The sequence below is a fragment of the Limanda limanda genome, chromosome 13 (assembly GCF_963576545.1).
Source record: "Limanda limanda chromosome 13, fLimLim1.1, whole genome shotgun sequence".
NCBI classification, from domain to species: Eukaryota; Metazoa; Chordata; class Actinopteri; order Pleuronectiformes; family Pleuronectidae; genus Limanda; species Limanda limanda.
Window position 1 is genome coordinate 9660771 of NC_083648.1, and position 18305 is coordinate 9679075.

The window sequence follows — 18305 nt, forward strand, 5'->3', positions numbered from 1 at the left end:
GTTTATTACAGTTTGGTTTCTCAATCCAAGTAATAATTAGGGGGCTAATTGCATCTCGCATTGCTCCTCTAATTAAAACCGTCAGCTTGCTTTTGCTCGTCCGCCTCTGCTGCCCGGGCATTAGGGCCGCTGGACTGCAGGGTTCATATCAGGGAGATCCCTCAGGGACAAACTAATGAGGAGGAAGAGGAGGAAGAGGAGGGAGAGCGGGAGACAGCTGTTTGTGCCTAATTCTCCCTGATTCGATGCACCCTCGCTGTGTGTTGAACAACAACCTGAGTGAAAATGCAGAGTTTGACAGAGCATGAGAGATGATATCATGAACTTTTCCTTTCCTTCGGTCCTGAGAATCCGAAAATCCCTCAGTCACGTTAAAAGAACCGATAGAGCCCAGCGGAGTTGTTGTGAGGTGTGTCCCAGAATTCCGTGCACATGCTTTGGTTTTCCCTGCAGTCAAGAGCCGACACGTTGAGGAATGTGACCCACGAGACATTACCCCAGAACCGTAATGTCTTCTCAAATAAACAGGGGGATGAATCTCTTTGTTTTTTCTCCAGGTATTACCCAACTAAACCTATAAATCAAGACTTAAAAGAGGTAAATCGATTATTCCCTTAATAACATTACATGTGTGCAGGCGCCAGACGGGTGTTGAACAGGTGACCCTCTCCTCTCTGCCAGTCAGAACCTGTCTGACCAGCTTGGAACGACTGAATCCTGGAAACCGACCCGACACGCATTCTTCCCTTTTTTAAAACCTACATTCATCAAGCCGGCTTTTGTGTCTGCTGCACTTCTCAGTAGTGCTGACGTCCTTACACAAACATTTTGTTGCATAACACCAGATACAGGCCACAGTATCAGCCTTCAACTATACTCCTGTGAATCTCTCTATCAGTGCCTTTACTTCCTGTGAACTGTAAACTAATGAAAGTGCACGGATCAGCATCGGATTCAAGCCCTTAGCTGACATTTAATATATCGAGAACTTGATATCGGATCTGCGTCAAACAAAGCTGGATTCACAGAGACAGTTGTTAGTTATGAGTTCCCCTAAGAATCCCAGACACAAATCTCCTGGATATGTGACACACCAAATGCTTTCTCCGAAATGACACGACGCGCCTGGAGATGCTGGTCACAGTGGTTGTTTTTAACTAGCGCCGCGCAGCAGTGGAAAAGACTCCGGCCCTTGCCAGTATAAATACGGCCAGCTCGCTCTGACACACGAGCCAGGACTCGCTTTGTCGCTGAGATTTGACTCCCATTGTACACGCAGCCGACATCGCTTATTTTCACATGAAAGGCCGGCCAAGTTATGACTGCACGGAGCGGATTCACAAACAGACGCACACACAGAGACACACCCGCACACACACACACACTCACACACACACGGAAAGCGATAAATTGAGCCAATGTGTTTCATAAGCAGTGGATGTTCCAGACTGAGAGCACCAGGGAGCTTTGGATTCATGTTTTTCTGACTTTGCAATTCCACATGATGATTTACCTGCAGTGTGCATCATTTGTTTCAAGTATCATTCAAAAATGCATGAAAAACTCTTACAAAAATATCTTTCTCTGCAGTATGCCAAGGCCTCAGCAACCGGTTAAGCCTTCTGGGTTCCAAAGATGACCACTACCGGAGCACGGTGAAGACCTACAGCAACTGCACTGTGGTCCTGGAGAATCTGGAGATCACCTACATGGAGGAGCACCGTGACCTGTCCTTCCTCAGGGTAAAGACTCTTAACAGTGAAGGCCAACTCGCAATAATAGAGGTTATTTGTTTTTTGTCCTCTCAATCTCTTTGGTGGTCCAGAGTCAGTTTGCCAGACAATCTGAGCCCGGGATCTTTGCAGCGCTCCCGACTGCTCTTATCACCTCAGTTCAGATAATTAAAATCAATGGAGAGCGAGTCCGCAGAGGGACGGATGATTCACGGTGTTTGTAGCCCTCTGGTCGGAGCTTCGCTTCTAAACTTCAAAACAGCTGTAACGACCTCACAGATGTGAAGAGGGACCACACACACACTGACCCACAAACAGAAATAACACACAGTCAGCACATATCATGCAGAATGTCCAAGGATGGGGTTTTCTTTTGCCATGGCGTGGAGACATCTTACTCAAAATTTTTAAATTGTTCATCTTTCTACCTGTGCAGCTGTCGTAATAGCTTTTTTTTTCGGTTTAACTTTTACCTGTGAGGCCGCACACATACTGATGACCTGTGCTTAGTGTTTGGTCGATAATATCAGACTGGAGTCTTTCACAGACATATTGATATCGGATTTATTCACCAATAAACATTGGTCTCTATTTCTCGGGCTCTAATGCTTTAGTTTTTTGGCTGGTCGGGGGTAAATCCTTTAATTTGCTTAATGATTTGTAAAACCATTCATAGTTTCAACATACTGTGTCAATTTTTATACAGATATACATAATTTTTCTTCCACAGTCGATTCAAGAAGTGGGCGGCTACGTCCTGATCGCCCTCAACACAGCTCCCAGGATTCCTCTGGACAACCTGCGCATCATTCGAGGTCACACCCTGGATGTGGGAGACTTTGCTCTTTCTGTTTTCGCCAATTATGACAAACCTTCCGCTAAGGGCACCAAAGAGCTTCTTCTGAACAGCCTGACGGGTCAGTCCAATTCTCTGTTTTCAGATTTAATGTCATATGATTTAACTCCAATTTTACAAATTCTAATAATATATTATATTCTATATTTATCAACTTTACATTATTCTGCAGAAATTCTCAAAGGAGGCGTAAAGATTGAGAGCCAGCAGCTTTGCAACATGGAGACGATCCAGTGGTACGATATCGTCAACGCCGACCTCAAACCCCGCATGGAGCTCTCCATAGTCAGCAAAAACCGACATTGTGAGTTACACACTTTACTGCAAAATAAAGAGTCGTCAGGTTTAATTCATCATGTGTGAGTAAAGAATATGATGTAACCATTTTTTTGTGTTTTACCTGTGTTTTTTTTACAGGCAAACCATGTGACTCAAGCTGCTCTAACGGTTCATGCTGGGCAGCTGGTCCTCAAAACTGTCAGACACGTAAGCACCATCCGAGTTTTTATTTTACCTTTTTGACAATTTGTTATTCATTTATTAAAGTATTCAGTAGATACGTAGTATGACAAGAGTATAAGGTCCCAAAGGAATCCAAGATTTGGAGAATCTAGTTGTAGTAATACCAGAAAAAACGTTTTACAAGAATAAAGTCCTGAAGTTATGAGAATACAGTTGTATAAATCATGATATAACCAGAATAAAGTTAAAATCTCAGTAAAAGCAAGATAGTTCCAATACTCTCTGTTTGCAGTCATATTACTCAGTCAGTTATTTACTGTATACCAACAACACAAAGTGGAAACTACTACTAAATATTCTCCATAGTTTCTACCATAACATCAACATACCAATGGTTTTATTTACAGCCCTCAAACCAAAGAAAAGTTTTTAAAAGAATGATGTGCTGCTGCTGGTCGCTCCGCTGACTTTGTCCTGTTCCCGTCTCCAGTGACAAAGCTGAACTGTGCCCAGCAGTGCTCTCAGAGATGCAAAGGACCTTCACCGAGCGACTGCTGTAATGAGTACTGTGCCGCCGGCTGCACAGGACCGCGGGCCACCGACTGTCTGGTGAGAGAAAGACGTCTTCTCATGTGGGAGGGGAGTGGAGATACAATCAAAGAACCGGGGAACAGACGAGCTGGAACAACAAAATAAACTGAACGTCTCGTATCCCTGCGTTAAATTTGGCTGGGAGGCCTCCGACTAAACAAACCCCTCACTCGGGAGCAGCATCTGTTTTTATGATCAGAAGTATTGTTATTGTTTTCCGTACCAATGAGACTTATAAGTGGCGATAGAATCTCTCGTCTGGCAGCGCCAATAGTATCAGCGTCTGCTCTCCCTCTTCTCATGAGCAGCTAGGAGGATAAGTCCAAGGCCGTGATGGAGGAATGCAGTGTTATCATTAGTGTGGAGCTCTGTTTTGATCCCTGTGTACTGGATGGCTGTTGTTTGTGCTGTAGGCCTGTCGGGACTTCCAGGATGACGGCGTGTGTAAGGCCTCCTGCCCGAGCCTCATGCGCTATGACCGCAACCTGCACCAGCTGGTACCCAACCCCCTCGGGAGGTACAACTTCGGGGCCACATGTGTCAAGAGCTGCCCACGTAAGCAAACTAAGACGAACTTTGTATTTGTATTTGTGTTCTTCATATTCATATTCATGTTCCTCTTTATATTCATATTCCTGTTTGTGTTCACCTTCTTTTGTTGTTTGTTGTTTGTTCTTGTTCTTGTTCTTGTTCTTGTTCTTGTTCTTGTTCTTGTTCTTCTTCTTGTTCTTGTTCTTGTTCTTCTTCTTCTTCATATTCATATTACTTTTCTTGCTAGGAATCGTAGCTAGTCCTCTGATATATATATATTACTATGTGCAAAAACATTCAGTGTAACTGCAGTGCACTTGACAGTCAATCAAATAGAGTAAAACTAGTCGGCCTCTCTAGCGAATATGAAAAGACATCATACACGAGTACGAGCAGAGTCACATTATGTTTTGTTGTCCAGGTTGTCCTTCAGCTTTGTTAGACATTCATTGGTCACAGTGCCCAGTTCCAGTTTAATCATAAACTGTATGAACAAGGAAAGAAAATGATTGAGTTTCAGGGCGTGTTAATGCAAGAACTGTTCTCTCTTAGTTTAACTTTTAGCTAACTGTCCCAGTATTACTCAGCCCATGCTTTAGTTTAGAGCCTGCACATTATAATCTCCCCTATGGTGATGACGGTGGTCTCATATAGGTTATTAATGCTGTATTTCTGCAATGATTCCAGATAACTACATTGTGACGGATGACGGATCCTGCGTGCGGGCGTGCAGTGGGAACACATATGAGGTGGATGAGGGTGGAGTGAGGAAGTGCGCCAAATGCGATGGACTGTGTCCAAAAGGTAGGAGGTTAAGATGTCACCCTGAGCAACCTGGGAACCTTTTCTGACGCACAACCACACAGTCCACAGAGGAGGAATGGGACTGAATACATGCACTTGAGTCACCTGCTTTAGTTGCAGCAAATAAACCATCTAATCAAGTTATAAAACAATCACAGATAAACTGTTGAATTGTACATTAATTTGCACCGTTAACAACTAAAACATGCTAAAGCTTATATTAAAATACCACTAATAATGAACTAAGGGGGTCTCAACCTTAGGACTCCATGGAGGCTGAGACACAACATTTAGAATAGATTGAAAATACATCTAAATAAATAAATAAGTCTTAAAAAAAATGTAGTTAAACATCTATAAAATTTGATGGTTGTAACTGTTTATTGCTGTAAACTACCGTCCATATCAAATAAAGTGGATTATCTGCAGATTAGAGCTGTGTCGTAATTCAGCGGCCGCGTCCTCCAGTCCACTGAGATTGGATGTGACCTAAGGTTTTGCCAGTAGCTTCTCCCCAGGGATTTAAATGTACAAATAATTTGTTTTCCTACCGGTTTGCAGCTTGTAATGGACTTGGATCCGGAAACATGACTGACATCCTGTCCATCAACGCCACCAACATCGACTCCTTTATAAACTGCACGAAAATCAATGGGAACATTAAGATCATCCACACATCGATTCACGGGTAAATCCTGGACATGGCCGTGTCTATCAACTGAATCCCCTTCTGTGGATCACTGTGAACGTTTCTTTAACAACATAAAAATTTATTTTCTTCCTATTTTTTTAGGGATTCATTTACCAAAACACCAAAGATGGACCCTGCCCAGCTCAATGTGTTTAAGACAGTGAGAGAAATTACCGGTAAGACTATATGAAAACCTGAGTAATGCATGACACACTAAATCAACACATAATAGTTTCATGATTAACAAACCATGTGTTGCTTCAGGATCTTTGTGGATTCAGACGTGGCCAGTGGACATGACCTCACTCAGTCCTTTTGAGAATCTGGAGATCATTCGAGGACGAACTAAGCCGTATGTTCCTTATTAAGACCCCCCCCATTTGTTTTTCAAGAGTTGACTATTATTCAAATTAAATCTGTCTCTTTTCCTTTGGTAGTGGCGCCCGCAGCCTGGTTATCACTCGGCTCGGTATCGAACACCTGGGCCTTCGCTCCCTCAAAGAAATCAGCGATGGAGACGTGTACATCAGAGAGAACAACAACCTGTGCTACACCAATAAAAGCCACTGGGACGGGCGCTTCAGATCAAAAAGGCAAAGTGCCAACGTGGGGGCAAATGCTGACGCTGCCACATGTGGTAAATTTGAATATTAATTTTTTCAACGCTGAATTTAGTCAGATGCTTTGATTGTTTTTGCCAGATGAAATGAGCCGAGCCATATTGGTTGAGCGTGCAGCAGAGATTGAGATTGTGTGTTTGTTTTTCAGCTCTGAGGAACAACACCTGTGACAGGAAGTGCACCGAGGAGGGCTGCTGGGGTCCGGGTCCGGACATGTGCCTGGCCTGCCGCGACAACAGCCGCGACGGGAGCTGTGTCGAGTCCTGCAACATCCTCGAGGGGTAAGGGGGTGGCGGATTTTACAGAGTTTTTACTGCTTTTAATTTCGTAAATGCATCATTTCTTATTTTGGACAGAACAGAGGGCCGAGCATCAGACGTGTGTGTCCTGCAGATAAACTCCTTCAAAGTCTTTATTCTCACCACGAGCATTTCCAGACGATGACATTAGACCAGTTTGGGGATTTGTTACCGAAAGTGACGCTAAGACTAAATATGATCCGAGGTATTTTGGGAGTTAAAGCTGCAGCCGATGTAAAACAAACACTGCAGCTGGAATAGCACGTTCACTCACATCTGTTTATCTTTGCAGATCTCTGTCAAACATTGAATCTCGACGTGCTTACAATTTAACTTCTGCCCTGAAAAGAGGGATCAAGAATTTCAACTTCATGTGTCGCGCCGGCGGCGAGAGCCTGTCAGCTTTGTCATTGTTTTTTTTGTTTTTTTTTGTGTGTGTGCAGAGAGCGGAGGGAGGTGGTCGTGAATAGAACCTGCGTGGAGTGTCACAGGGAGTGTCAACGCATCAACGGGACGGCAACCTGCAGCGCACCTGTATGTGTCACCCGAGTTATTGTCTTAAAAAAATACACAACACCTCCGATGTCTCGTTAAAAAAACATCTTTGAGCTTGTTTTAGTATCCGTCACTCAGCATGAAATCACATCTCCATCAACAGCAGCTTTAATGGACCATAATGCAACGCAGCCACAAGACATGTTTAGTTCTGGCGAAGGGGCGTGGCCGAGCGAGCTTCTCTTACATGCTCATAATCCGGTCGTTGACTGAAAAGCTCAGACCCTCGTTTGGGGTTTGTTGAAAGAAATTCTAAGAAAAGGATCAAATGTAGAACTTAACCTGCAGATGAAGAGGGTTTTGAGTTTGTTTGTTTTTAAACAATATTTGAATAGAATTTTGTCACAGACAGAACAACACAATCATACTTACAGTAACAAAGATGAATGCCGTCCCACCCCAAGCACACAACGTTCAGAGAAAAGGAAATAAAACTAAAAGAAACACACAAAGAATCTTATTCTTCAATAAGTAACAACTGAAAAGTATAGAAGAGGCTTGACACTTTTTATGAGGGCTGTTGTCTTATTTTTACAGTTTCACTCACTTGCCAGGAGTTTCATATTGTGTCCCACATTTCACTAAACTTCCGTCCGACCACGTAAGTCGAGGAGGGTTTAGTTTGAGAAAGTATAAAAATCCAGCATTTGATCATAGGAAGGAGTTGCATCGTAATGTTTCATGACTGGATGTTTGTGTTTTTCATCGCCGTTACATTTGCATCTTCATAATAAAACTTTCTGAGAATTTACTACTCCTCTGAAGAGACTTTTAAACAGAGTCTTTCTCTTTCCTTTTTTTTCTGCTTTCAGGGTTCTGGAAATTGTACGAAGTGTGCCAACTTCCAAGACGGCCTGTTCTGTGTGTCTCGCTGTATACAAGGCGTGCCAGGGGCGGACGAAGCGCTGGTGTGGAAATACTCCAACGAGCAGAAAGTGTGCAAGCTGTGCCACAAAAACTGCACTCAGGGGTAAAAACATTGTTCCGCCCACCTGACACCTGGTATTAAACAGTTTCCCTGTGTTACAGAAAGTTGCATGTGGTAATGTTGATGCGGTAACTTAAGTAAACAAAAAGAAGAACTCCTTTCTGGCTTCGAGCAGAACCTGAGTCTGACTCATTCATCCTGACAACAGAGCTCCATAGATAACATCTCTATTAGCCTGATACTGTTTAGCAACAGTCTGGTAGGCTACGGTTTGGAGAAGTAGATATATTCTTTATTAAGTTTTGCTTTGGTGTCAGTTAAGTTTGATAAATGATGTTCAGGTTTGTTATTCTGTGAAGATCTAGCTTACTCTGTCCCAGTTTGTGATTATTCCCTTCATCTCAGTTTGTTTCTCTCTTGGTTTGTGCTAAAACTACTGGACAGATTACAATAAAACTTGATGGAACAATGTGCTGTGGGTCAGGGAAGAATCCATTAAATTTTGGTAACTTTATTGAACATTTGAATTAGGGTGTTTATTCGAGATTTGTGCTGATTTCCCTGGGAATCATTTGTGGGCCTTGATGAAAAACATCATAGTTAGAGGACTGATGTCTGTAAGTTGGGCAAAGGTTTGCCGTCTACTAAGTTTTGAATGTAATGTGGTCTGATCATCATAAATTAAATACGCAGTTTTTTAAAGAAATGTAGAAATATAATAATTTTTTCCATTTAAAACAAATCAAATTATTTCTGCCCCATTCTCATAAGCATACCGTGTTTTACAAGGTTTCTCTGTAGAATTGACCTTTTTCTGCAAAAGAGAACAGAACAATATTTTACTGTAATGAAATGGTCTACGGGTTAATACCATGATTCTAGCCACAATGTGTAATCGGCCTCTGTTACTCTCTGGGGAAACTTTTGCACCCGTCTTGTGCAAGTCGAGTATTTTCACAATTCATTTCAGTCATGTCAACTCTCAAGATAATTCAGTGAACTTTGATGCTTCTATTCGTTGGAAATCCTCCTTCGTGCACAAACCAGTGTTAACATTGCATTTCCCTCAGTAGACTTAGTAGATGAGTTGGTAAATATTTTAGTGTGAGGACACAGTAACGTTATAATTACATCGGATTCTTTGCTATTTGTTTGCAGATGCAGTGGTCCTGGACCTGAAGGCTGCCAGCCCAAGACGTGAGGGATCCTCTGCTTTTTGAGGATGCACATGCTCATGCAATTCACAAATGTTAAATCAGATCTTAAATCAGCCTCCTCCTCTCCTTTCAGAGCCTCTGGTCTATCCATGATTGCAGCCGGTGTGGTCGGTGGGCTGCTGGCTGTTCTGATCGCAGGCCTGTCCGTCTTCGTGCTGCTTCGCCGACGCCACATCAAGAGGAAGAGGACCACGCGCAGGCTGCTCCAAGAGAGACAGGTACGATGGGAGAGGCCAGTCAACGGGCTCTCAGCAAGACGTCAATATATGGAGAGAGGTGTCAGGATCATAGAGACGCTGAATGCTGGGATCGCAATTTTTAACTCGTCTTGTTTTATTCATCAATATTTGATTTGATTTTTGTTTGTAGCTTGAAAATATTGGTTTTCTCCAGTGGATTTGTGAACAATCACTTGCGCTGTTTGAGAGCCGGCGTGTAAGACACTCAGTTCCTTGTTTCTCCAGTTGGTCGAGCCTCTGACTCCGAGCGGAGAGGCACCGAACCAGGCGCTGCTGCGGATCCTGAAAGAGCCGGAGTTCAAGAAGATCAAAGTGCTGGGGTCCGGGGCGTTTGGCACAGTTTATAAGGTAATAACAGGCCTCAGGTTTGTGTTTCAAAACACATTGTTGTTAAAATTCCTCTGCAGTGAGAACACAATGTGCTAAGTCTACGAAACCAACCCCTTATCAGTGTGTTTTTATTTCATCTACATCTGTTGTCAGTTTCTTAATCAAAATACACATTTTTAACTGTTCATGAGTGACGTCATTCTCACTGTCAGAGAGCTCTCTCTCTCCCCCCCTCTATGGACTTAATTAATTAATCACAACTTCCCAATTGCAATCACAGTGTTCTAGATTCTAGCATCTCTACACAAGCGCTTTTGTAGAGATGCTAGAATCTAGCATGTCTCACAGTGTCAGGGTTGGGACACTTGGAGAAAAGGAAGTGGTTTCTATAAGCTTTAGTCTATTTTAGGTTAAGGTTTGGATAAATCTCTAGAAAGAGAAAGTTAGTGTGTGTGTGTGTGTGTGTGTGTGTGTGTGTGTGTGTGTGTCTGTGTGTGTGTGTGTGTGTGTGTGTGTGTCTGTGTGTGTGCGCGCTCTTGGATTTCTGTCCTTGAGAGGACTACTCAAGGTTTTAGACCTTGGGGAAGATTGTTTTTCAACGTGTTATTTAAGGTTCAAGAAACGTTTTTACAGTTGGAATCAGGTTGAAGTTATGCTGAGAGTTTTTTGTATTTTTTTTTAAGTAAAAGTACCTCAAATCTGTATTTGGGTGCAGTACGTGATGTACTAGGGCCTTCACAAGAATAGCATGTGCTGACACTATATGGATGTGAACTTGTGTGATTATATTGTATTAAACTATTATATGCACTTGTACACTTCATGGTGCGAGTAAAGCTTGTGAAATAACGAATCTGTGTTGCTACAGGGCCTGTGGGTTCCGGAGGGCGAGGACGTGAAGATCCCAGTGGCCATCAAGGTTTTAAGAGAGGCCACATCACCAAAAGCAAACAAAGAAATCTTAGACGTAGGTTCACTGTTTTATGTGGTCCTTTTTTTAAAATATGCTTTCTGCAAAACTGAGTCAGAACTAGAACGATGATTCATTTAAAATGTTATTTCCAAAAACTGATTCAGTGAACTGTGCTCTGCTGTTGGGAAAATACAGGATATATAAGTGCTTCTCACAACATTTAGGATTGACAAGTTCCTCAATGTGTTGCACAGAGTGAGTGACAATTATTGCCTGCCTGTGTGCCTGTGATTTATAACACATGCAGCTGATTTGAAACTAATGACCCCCCTTGTTTTCCTTGTAATGGAAAACGTGTCCTTTTTCTGCCCGGTGACCGTTAATGTGGCTGCTGGAAATGGGATTACTTCCTCGGAAGTCAACGTGTGGGTGTTGCTGTGTAATCCGAGCCCGGGCCGTTTTCTAGAAGGAGACGCTGCCCTGAAGCTGTACTGAGAAATCCGCCTGTTTAAACTGCAGGATACAAAGTGTTGAAAGTGAAGCTCAGATCCTGTGATTTGGAGGTTTTTTGTGGTCGTGTTGCTCCGTCACTCTGACTCTGTGTTTTCTGCCCTGTCCATTTGCTGGTTGGATGGTTTGTTTGTAAAAGAACACGCAATAAAACTTCTGACCTCCACGGAAACAAGGATGTGGAATGAGTCAGTGAATTTTGGTGCAGCTCCGGCTTAGGATCCTTGAAAACGTTATTTTAAAAATAACGGTGCCAGCACTTTTTCACTGATTTCCCCGGGGAATAATTCCTGGATCTTGATGATAAAATCAGACATATTTACAGGACTGATTTCTATGAGTGTGAGCAATTTGGTGCAGCTTGATTGAATTAAGGGGATTGTTGGGCCTTGGGCGGAGGTATGTGCTCCACTGTCAGAATTACAGAGCTCTGAGCAATCAGGTGGTTATTTCCTGATTTATCTTGCTACAAGATATATAAAAATAATTGGTGATCCAGTCAATGCACTCCACAGTAGATATACATATCTATCTAATCTGTTTACCTCCTTGTGAGAAGCCAGCCGTGTGGCTTATCCCTGTGTTTCCACTCTGAGCTGAGACGTGTTAAATATGCTTGGCAGGTAGGCCTGTTGCTAAGAGACTTATTTCCACATACGTTGTGCGCTGCCAGTTTCCAGGATAAATATGGAGACTTCAACTAATAATTGAACAGGCTGTGAAACATTTGATTCAAGCAGAGATATTTATTTTTTGTCTTTGCATCATTAATATGAAATCCAGTATTTTTCCTCAGCCCATGCACTAGACAAGATATAGAAAGTAGACACAGAAATCCAATATGAATGTATCTCATTATTCCAAGACTTGTATTGTGGATTGTGTCACCTGACAAAACGATGGATTGTGTGTCCCCATGCTCGCTGCAGGAGGCGTATGTGATGGCCAGTGTGGATCACCCCCACGTGTGCCGCCTGCTCGGCATCTGCCTCACCTCCACGGTGCAGCTCGTCACGCAGCTGATGCCCTTCGGCTGCCTGCTGGACTACGTCAAAGAGAACAAGGACAACATCGGCTCCCAGCACCTGCTCAACTGGTGTGTGCAGATAGCCAAGGTAGGAGCGGCGTCGAGTTACATGGGAGGGTCTGCTCGGCAGCTTCCGTGTCTACCGGGGGTTGTTGTTGTGTTAACTGCTGATGTAACAGGGATGTGGAGCAGTTTGATTGTTTGTATTTGTTGTGCATGTTCAGTAATACAGATTGTACCTGGTATGTGTAGGTTTTTTTAAATAGTGTCACATGATTAAAACAAAGGAAACTGAGCATTTCTGCAATGCATGTTATGTGTTTGGATTAACATCAGCTCCTCGGCACACAGTCTCACCTACACTGTGCCGGTGAGTGAAATCAGGTGATGGTGACAAGCTTATCTTGGCAGAGCTCAGCGGTCGGATCCTTTATCGCGTTTGATCAAGCGATATATTTGCACGTTCCGACACATTAGTCGTCTTGTGAAAGAAGCACGGCTCTTATGTAATAAACCGCACTTCATCCTTTGTTTGACAAAAGGGAATGAACTACCTGGAGGAGCGCCACTTGGTGCACCGCGACTTGGCAGCCAGGAACGTTCTGGTGAAGACTCCTCAGCACGTCAAGATCACAGACTTCGGTTTGGCTAAGCTCCTCAATGCAGATGAGAGGGAGTATCATGCAGATGGAGGAAAGGTTGGTGCCACGATATCAAGAGTTAAAGTTGTGCCGCACACACCAAATTTCTTTTTGTTGTCCCAAATATCCTCCACCTGATTTTGCATTTATATATTTAGTCTGTTAGTGCTGGCTTGACAGATGTTTTCGATAGTGGAGTGAATTTGTTCCGCATCATGAAAGATTGCATTTGTAGTTTTTCTCTAGATTTTTATCTCGTGTCAATAAACAGACTGAAATGATGGAATCAGATTCTTATCAGCATTTCCTTCTGCAACTGAAAACACACAATTTCTCACAGAAAACGTATAAATAACTTACATTTCCCTTGTAACTGGAAGTGAGTGTTCTCCCCAACAATGGTCCCCGCATGATATTAAAACCCATTTTCTTAAGCTTAACTCCAAAACCCTAATAACATAAAATATAAAAATGTAAAATATCCTTAGAACAGGTTTCTGATATTATTGTTTTTTTAATAACCTGGACCCATAAGGTGATAGTTTTCCGTTTCAACCCAGATGTTTTATTACCTGCAGAGGGACAGATGTTGAGGTCAGTTCTTTGCAATTCATCCGGGCAGAGCTGGACTCGAACAAACACATCTGCAGCTGCCGAGATTTCCCCCTCGTCCATTCTAGTTATTAAATGCTTTGCTGCTCTGAAACATGGTGTTAATTAAATATTACAGGACAGTTTCTCCAGACGGGGATTAGGCCCTGTCTTCGCCTAATACAAAATTTAGTGGAGCCAGCCATTTGAAAAAAACATATTTTTGTGCAGGACCAGACTTAATCCTCGAGCAGGAAATCATTTTTTTTCTGTGTGTGACGCACTCTGTGTGATGACAGCGCCCTGCTTCTCGTCTCCTGTGAACTGCAAACTCAAGAAAGTAGAAAAGAAATCGACTAAGCATGTTGGATAAACTTTTTTTTAAGCACCACTGCCTAACTTTCTGACCTTAGAATTCACTGACTTGCAAAAGGGAGAAACGTCTGTTCTTCACTCTGTAAAAATTGAATTAAAAATATAGTTTATGTTGGTTTTTCTTCACTTTTTGACTTTTTAAACTCTCATTTCACAGGTCCCGATAAAATGGATGGCTCTTGAATCTATCCTGAACAGGACGTACACGCACCAGAGTGATGTATGGAGCTTCGGTAAGTTTCACCTTTATGTTTTCAATACATCCTCAGCCTCTAACTCAGCATGAACCCTGCTCACCGTGTCCCACATTGAGCCTGAATCCTTGTGTAATGTTGGATATGTAAAACAGCTGGGCCTCTGTACTCCTGAGTGATGGCGACAGTCTCGCAGGAGAAATATTTATTCCTCGCTAAATAAAGTGTTTTAACAGCGAGTGAGACACGGAGAGGACAGTGGTTATGAGGCTCCGGAAAGGATGTTGTTGTTGGATCTAATAAGGCTTGTCAATATTTTCGAAAGGAGAGAATATCTTGTTAGCATCTGCGAGTTTAGCACGCAGGTAGAACACGCCTACACACCAGCAGTCCCAGATGGACAATATCACGTCAGAAGAGATTGTTACGTCCACCCACATAAACAGTTTCACAAACTGTATGCACACATGCCTACACACACACACACACACACACACACACACACACACACACACACACACACACACACACCAAACCAAACACAGCACAGCTCGCCTCAGCAGGCCGGCCTCCAAATCCTCTTTTCTCGAGTATTTGATCGTGCCTTCCGCTCAGTATGGCCAAAGCATCAACTGACCCTGGCAGCTTCCTTTCCTCCTTTTCCCTTTCTTCAGTTCCTCCAGCGATGATGAGAAGCATCCTGCAAACTCCCACTTCTCGCAGGAAGAGCCAATTTGTCAACATAACAGTTTGGATCTGAGAAGGCTCACATTCTGCCTCTCTCACTTCTTCTCTGTTATGGTGGAGGATGAAAGAGGTTGAACAGCAGCTCATCAGACGGACGTGTTGCTAACTCTTCTCTCTGTCTGTAGGTGTGACAGTTTGGGAGCTGATGACATTCGGGAACAAACCGTATGACGGGATTCCGGCCTGTGAAATAGCTGCGGTCCTGGAGAAAGGGGAGCGACTGCCCCAACCACCGATCTGCACCATTGACGTCTACATGATCATGGTGAAATGTAAGCTCAGCGGGAAACCTCCCAAAACAAATCTACGTTCCTGGTCACGATGACCCTACATGAGAGGAAATGTTTGTAGACTGAAACTGCACTGGTTGGTGGAGGCGTACAACCGCAGGGTCTTGTTGTACAGTTATTGTGCAATGAGTATTTCTGTTTATGAACATCTGTACACCAGTAACATCTGTTTCTCATAAAGAAACTATCTTATTGGTGTTCAACAGAAATGAATCAGCAGTTATTACGATCAAAAAAGAATTTCCTGGCAAAAACGTCAAACAAACGTAATATTCCCAATAGTTAATTTTATTAAGTCAACTCATCTTCCCTCCTTCCTGTTGGTGTGTGTGTGTACAGGTTGGATGATCGATGCCGACAGCCGACCTCGCTTCCGGGAACTAATAGCCGAGTTTACTAAGATGGCTCGGGATCCTTCACGGTATCTCGTCATTCAGGTACAATTTGACTTAAAAAGCCTGCAACTGAATTTCTGTAACTCATGAGATACATTAGAGCTGAAGAGTTGAATTCTCTGCCTATTCCAGGGGGATGACCGCATGCACCTACCGAGTCCGTCGGACACCAGGTTGTACCGCAGCCTGATCAGCGGCGAGGACATGGAGGACGCTGTGGATGCAGACGAGTACCTGGTGCCGCAACACGGCTTCTTCAGCAGTCCGGGCAAGTTCAACAGGCCGATGCTCCACTCCGCGGTAAGTAACATGAAAGAGGTCGCGTGTGTCTGTGCCCTCGGCTTTTCTGTCTCGAGGGACATCCTCCTCCCCATCACCTCAATGTTCAGGAAATGTTCCTGTTGATGTGAACAGTCCTGACCCAGAGAATCTCCTGCTGAGTTCTTCACATGTGAAAGACAAACTCTGGAAAATGTCCCGACCCAATCTGACCTTTTTCAGAGTTTATGCCGGCAATAAAAGAGAAGAAAACTAAATGAAATAACAGAAAGTATTCAGTACTTTCACATGAACAAAAGACCCACTATATATATATATATATATTAGAAAATACTATTGGACAATTAGTTACGTTTAAACTGTAGCAGCTGCCGACCTGGTTCACCACATGTGCCTCTAATCATAAAGATCCAGAGATCCAGAGTAGGAATATCGTCATGGTATTTATGCGGTGAACTTTAAGCTGCTGCAGAGTTGAGGGAACAAAGGTGAACGGATGCATGAGGTGAGGCTCAGGTACCTTAAGTACACACACACACACGCACACACCCACACACACACACGTGCCAGATTCAATCACACGGACCTCATCTTTATAAACAGGGAGAGAGGAAAACCATGTGTTCTGGAGGCAGGGCCAACATTTCCCCCCCCGAAAGAAAGCAGCGTTAATTGATTCAGAATTAGCAGCCGACCCCTGAGCAGAGCACACTTCACCCAACTGAACATTTCCTTGTGCTATTTTAACCTTGTTCTGGGACATGGGATTTCTGCATAAATCATTAGCCTGTGAGTCAGAACGGAAACAGTTGCAGAGTCAGTTTTCCTTTATTTTTATTATTCGTAGCAATCAGCTCTAGCAAACAGCTGCTAAAGTGAATGTGAGTGATCATGAACGAGAATCAGGACGGTTGAGTTCTTTTTTCCTAACATGAGAACGGCGGCTCGTACCTGGCCTGAACCCCTCTCACCCCACTTGCCCTTGGTGTGTTTAACTTTCACCACGGGGACCATTCCTCCTCCTCCGCGCTCCCACGTTTCCTCCCAGGTGCCCTGTGATTGATGAGAGCTGGAGCCGGTGAACTCCTCTACCTCAGGTTCAGCGAAGGCCAACGCGTAGGCCTGGCTCTCGTACCTGGGACTGTGGCCGGGCCTCGAGCAGCCTGGTCAACCTTTCAAGTTTAATTACCTTTGCAGGCAAACTTTGTGAAATCTTACTCAGCACAAGCCTGCTTTTGTAATATCACTGTTGGGGCCATGGCCCCACCAAAGGGTCGGGTGGTTTTTTTTCCGTCGCTCCTTCAGCGTGTTTAATTTCCTTTTCTTGTTGAAAGTAATTGCATTGCCACGGCTGTCACTTCGCTGGCTTTCTTCGCTCGGTTCCCCCGGTTTTTAAACGCCGCTCACAGTCCTCCGTCTCAAAAGTCTGACGGACACAGCAAAGCTTGTCAGTTTGCCTGAATGAATATGAATCTGCTGCTCTCGACGTTTATTTTGATCCTCATCAGCTTGTATCGAGATGACAGCTACGGTTCCTCGGGCTCCATAAAAAAGGAAACGTTACTATCACCATTCAAAGGAAACTTATTGTCTCCAGAGAGGCTTTAAAATAAATCTCAATTACCAGAAGAATTACGCACTCGTCAAACCGGCTATAAATAACAAAAAGATGATAAAAATCGTCGGAAACAGAGCACAGCGTTGTGCATTGCTCTGAAAATGCCTGTTTGATAATATGTTACCCTCCCTTCTTATTTATGTATCCTGTATTGATAACATCGGCTCATTAAAATCACTCAATCGAACACTGCTGTGCATTCACATCAAGAAACACTGACCCAAGTTTAAATTTTCCCCTTTGCAGAGCCTCAACAGCAGCATCGGAACGTGCAACAGCAGAACTGGTTTACTGGTGTGTGAAAATCCTGTAACTTTGCACATTAAATAAACATTCTGTGAACTTTACTTTGAATAACGTGTGTTGTTTGCTCTAAAACTCTCTGTCCTCTGTCACAGAACGGGTTTCCGAGCAGGGACGGAAGCTTGGTTCTCCGGTACATCCCCGACCCCACGGACAAATTTTTAGACGACGCCTTCCTGCCGGCGCCAGGTGAGCATACTCCGACTTCCACAGCCCCCCGATGGCTTTTTCTTTTTTAATGTCACTCCAGTAAATACCAGTCAAACTCCTCTATGGTGTCTCAGTGTGATTCAGAGAGGAATAGAGACATCTAGTGGACAAGAAGCTTACTGCTCCACTTATTCTCACTGCTTTCATAACACTGTTGGTACAGAGGCAGGATCTAAAAATAAACAGTGGCGACACTATAGAGCTGCACATGACCATCAGAACGCCAAATACACGTTAGAACTATCAGTGTATAATAAAGCAACTTTATTAGGCTTTTAAGGAGCAAACAGGAGGCTCCAGACTCCCATGTGTGGAAGTAGTTACTCATCAATAAGATTCAATACACACATTTAAGA

At 43.5% G+C, this 18305-nt stretch overlaps 1 protein-coding gene across 1 annotated transcript in view; it reads left to right on the forward strand.

Moving 5' to 3' along the window:
• Window positions 1-18305, forward strand: part of egfra (epidermal growth factor receptor a (erythroblastic leukemia viral (v-erb-b) oncogene homolog, avian)) — a 40346-nt gene that overhangs the window by 19230 nt on the left and 2811 nt on the right. The window contains exons 2-27 of the mRNA XM_061084804.1: window positions 1591-1742; window positions 2464-2650; window positions 2762-2893; window positions 3007-3075; window positions 3542-3660; window positions 4056-4197; window positions 4861-4977; window positions 5539-5665; window positions 5771-5844; window positions 5933-6020; window positions 6106-6305; window positions 6437-6569; window positions 7031-7121; window positions 7955-8112; window positions 9229-9267; window positions 9361-9505; window positions 9752-9874; window positions 10725-10823; window positions 12209-12394; window positions 12849-13004; window positions 14071-14146; window positions 14980-15126; window positions 15484-15581; window positions 15672-15839; window positions 17683-17730; window positions 17835-17928. Coding sequence (XP_060940787.1) covers window positions 1591-1742; window positions 2464-2650; window positions 2762-2893; window positions 3007-3075; window positions 3542-3660; window positions 4056-4197; window positions 4861-4977; window positions 5539-5665; window positions 5771-5844; window positions 5933-6020; window positions 6106-6305; window positions 6437-6569; window positions 7031-7121; window positions 7955-8112; window positions 9229-9267; window positions 9361-9505; window positions 9752-9874; window positions 10725-10823; window positions 12209-12394; window positions 12849-13004; window positions 14071-14146; window positions 14980-15126; window positions 15484-15581; window positions 15672-15839; window positions 17683-17730; window positions 17835-17928 — 3168 coding nt within the window. The remainder of the gene's footprint in view (window positions 1-1590; window positions 1743-2463; window positions 2651-2761; window positions 2894-3006; window positions 3076-3541; window positions 3661-4055; window positions 4198-4860; window positions 4978-5538; window positions 5666-5770; window positions 5845-5932; window positions 6021-6105; window positions 6306-6436; window positions 6570-7030; window positions 7122-7954; window positions 8113-9228; window positions 9268-9360; window positions 9506-9751; window positions 9875-10724; window positions 10824-12208; window positions 12395-12848; window positions 13005-14070; window positions 14147-14979; window positions 15127-15483; window positions 15582-15671; window positions 15840-17682; window positions 17731-17834; window positions 17929-18305) is intronic.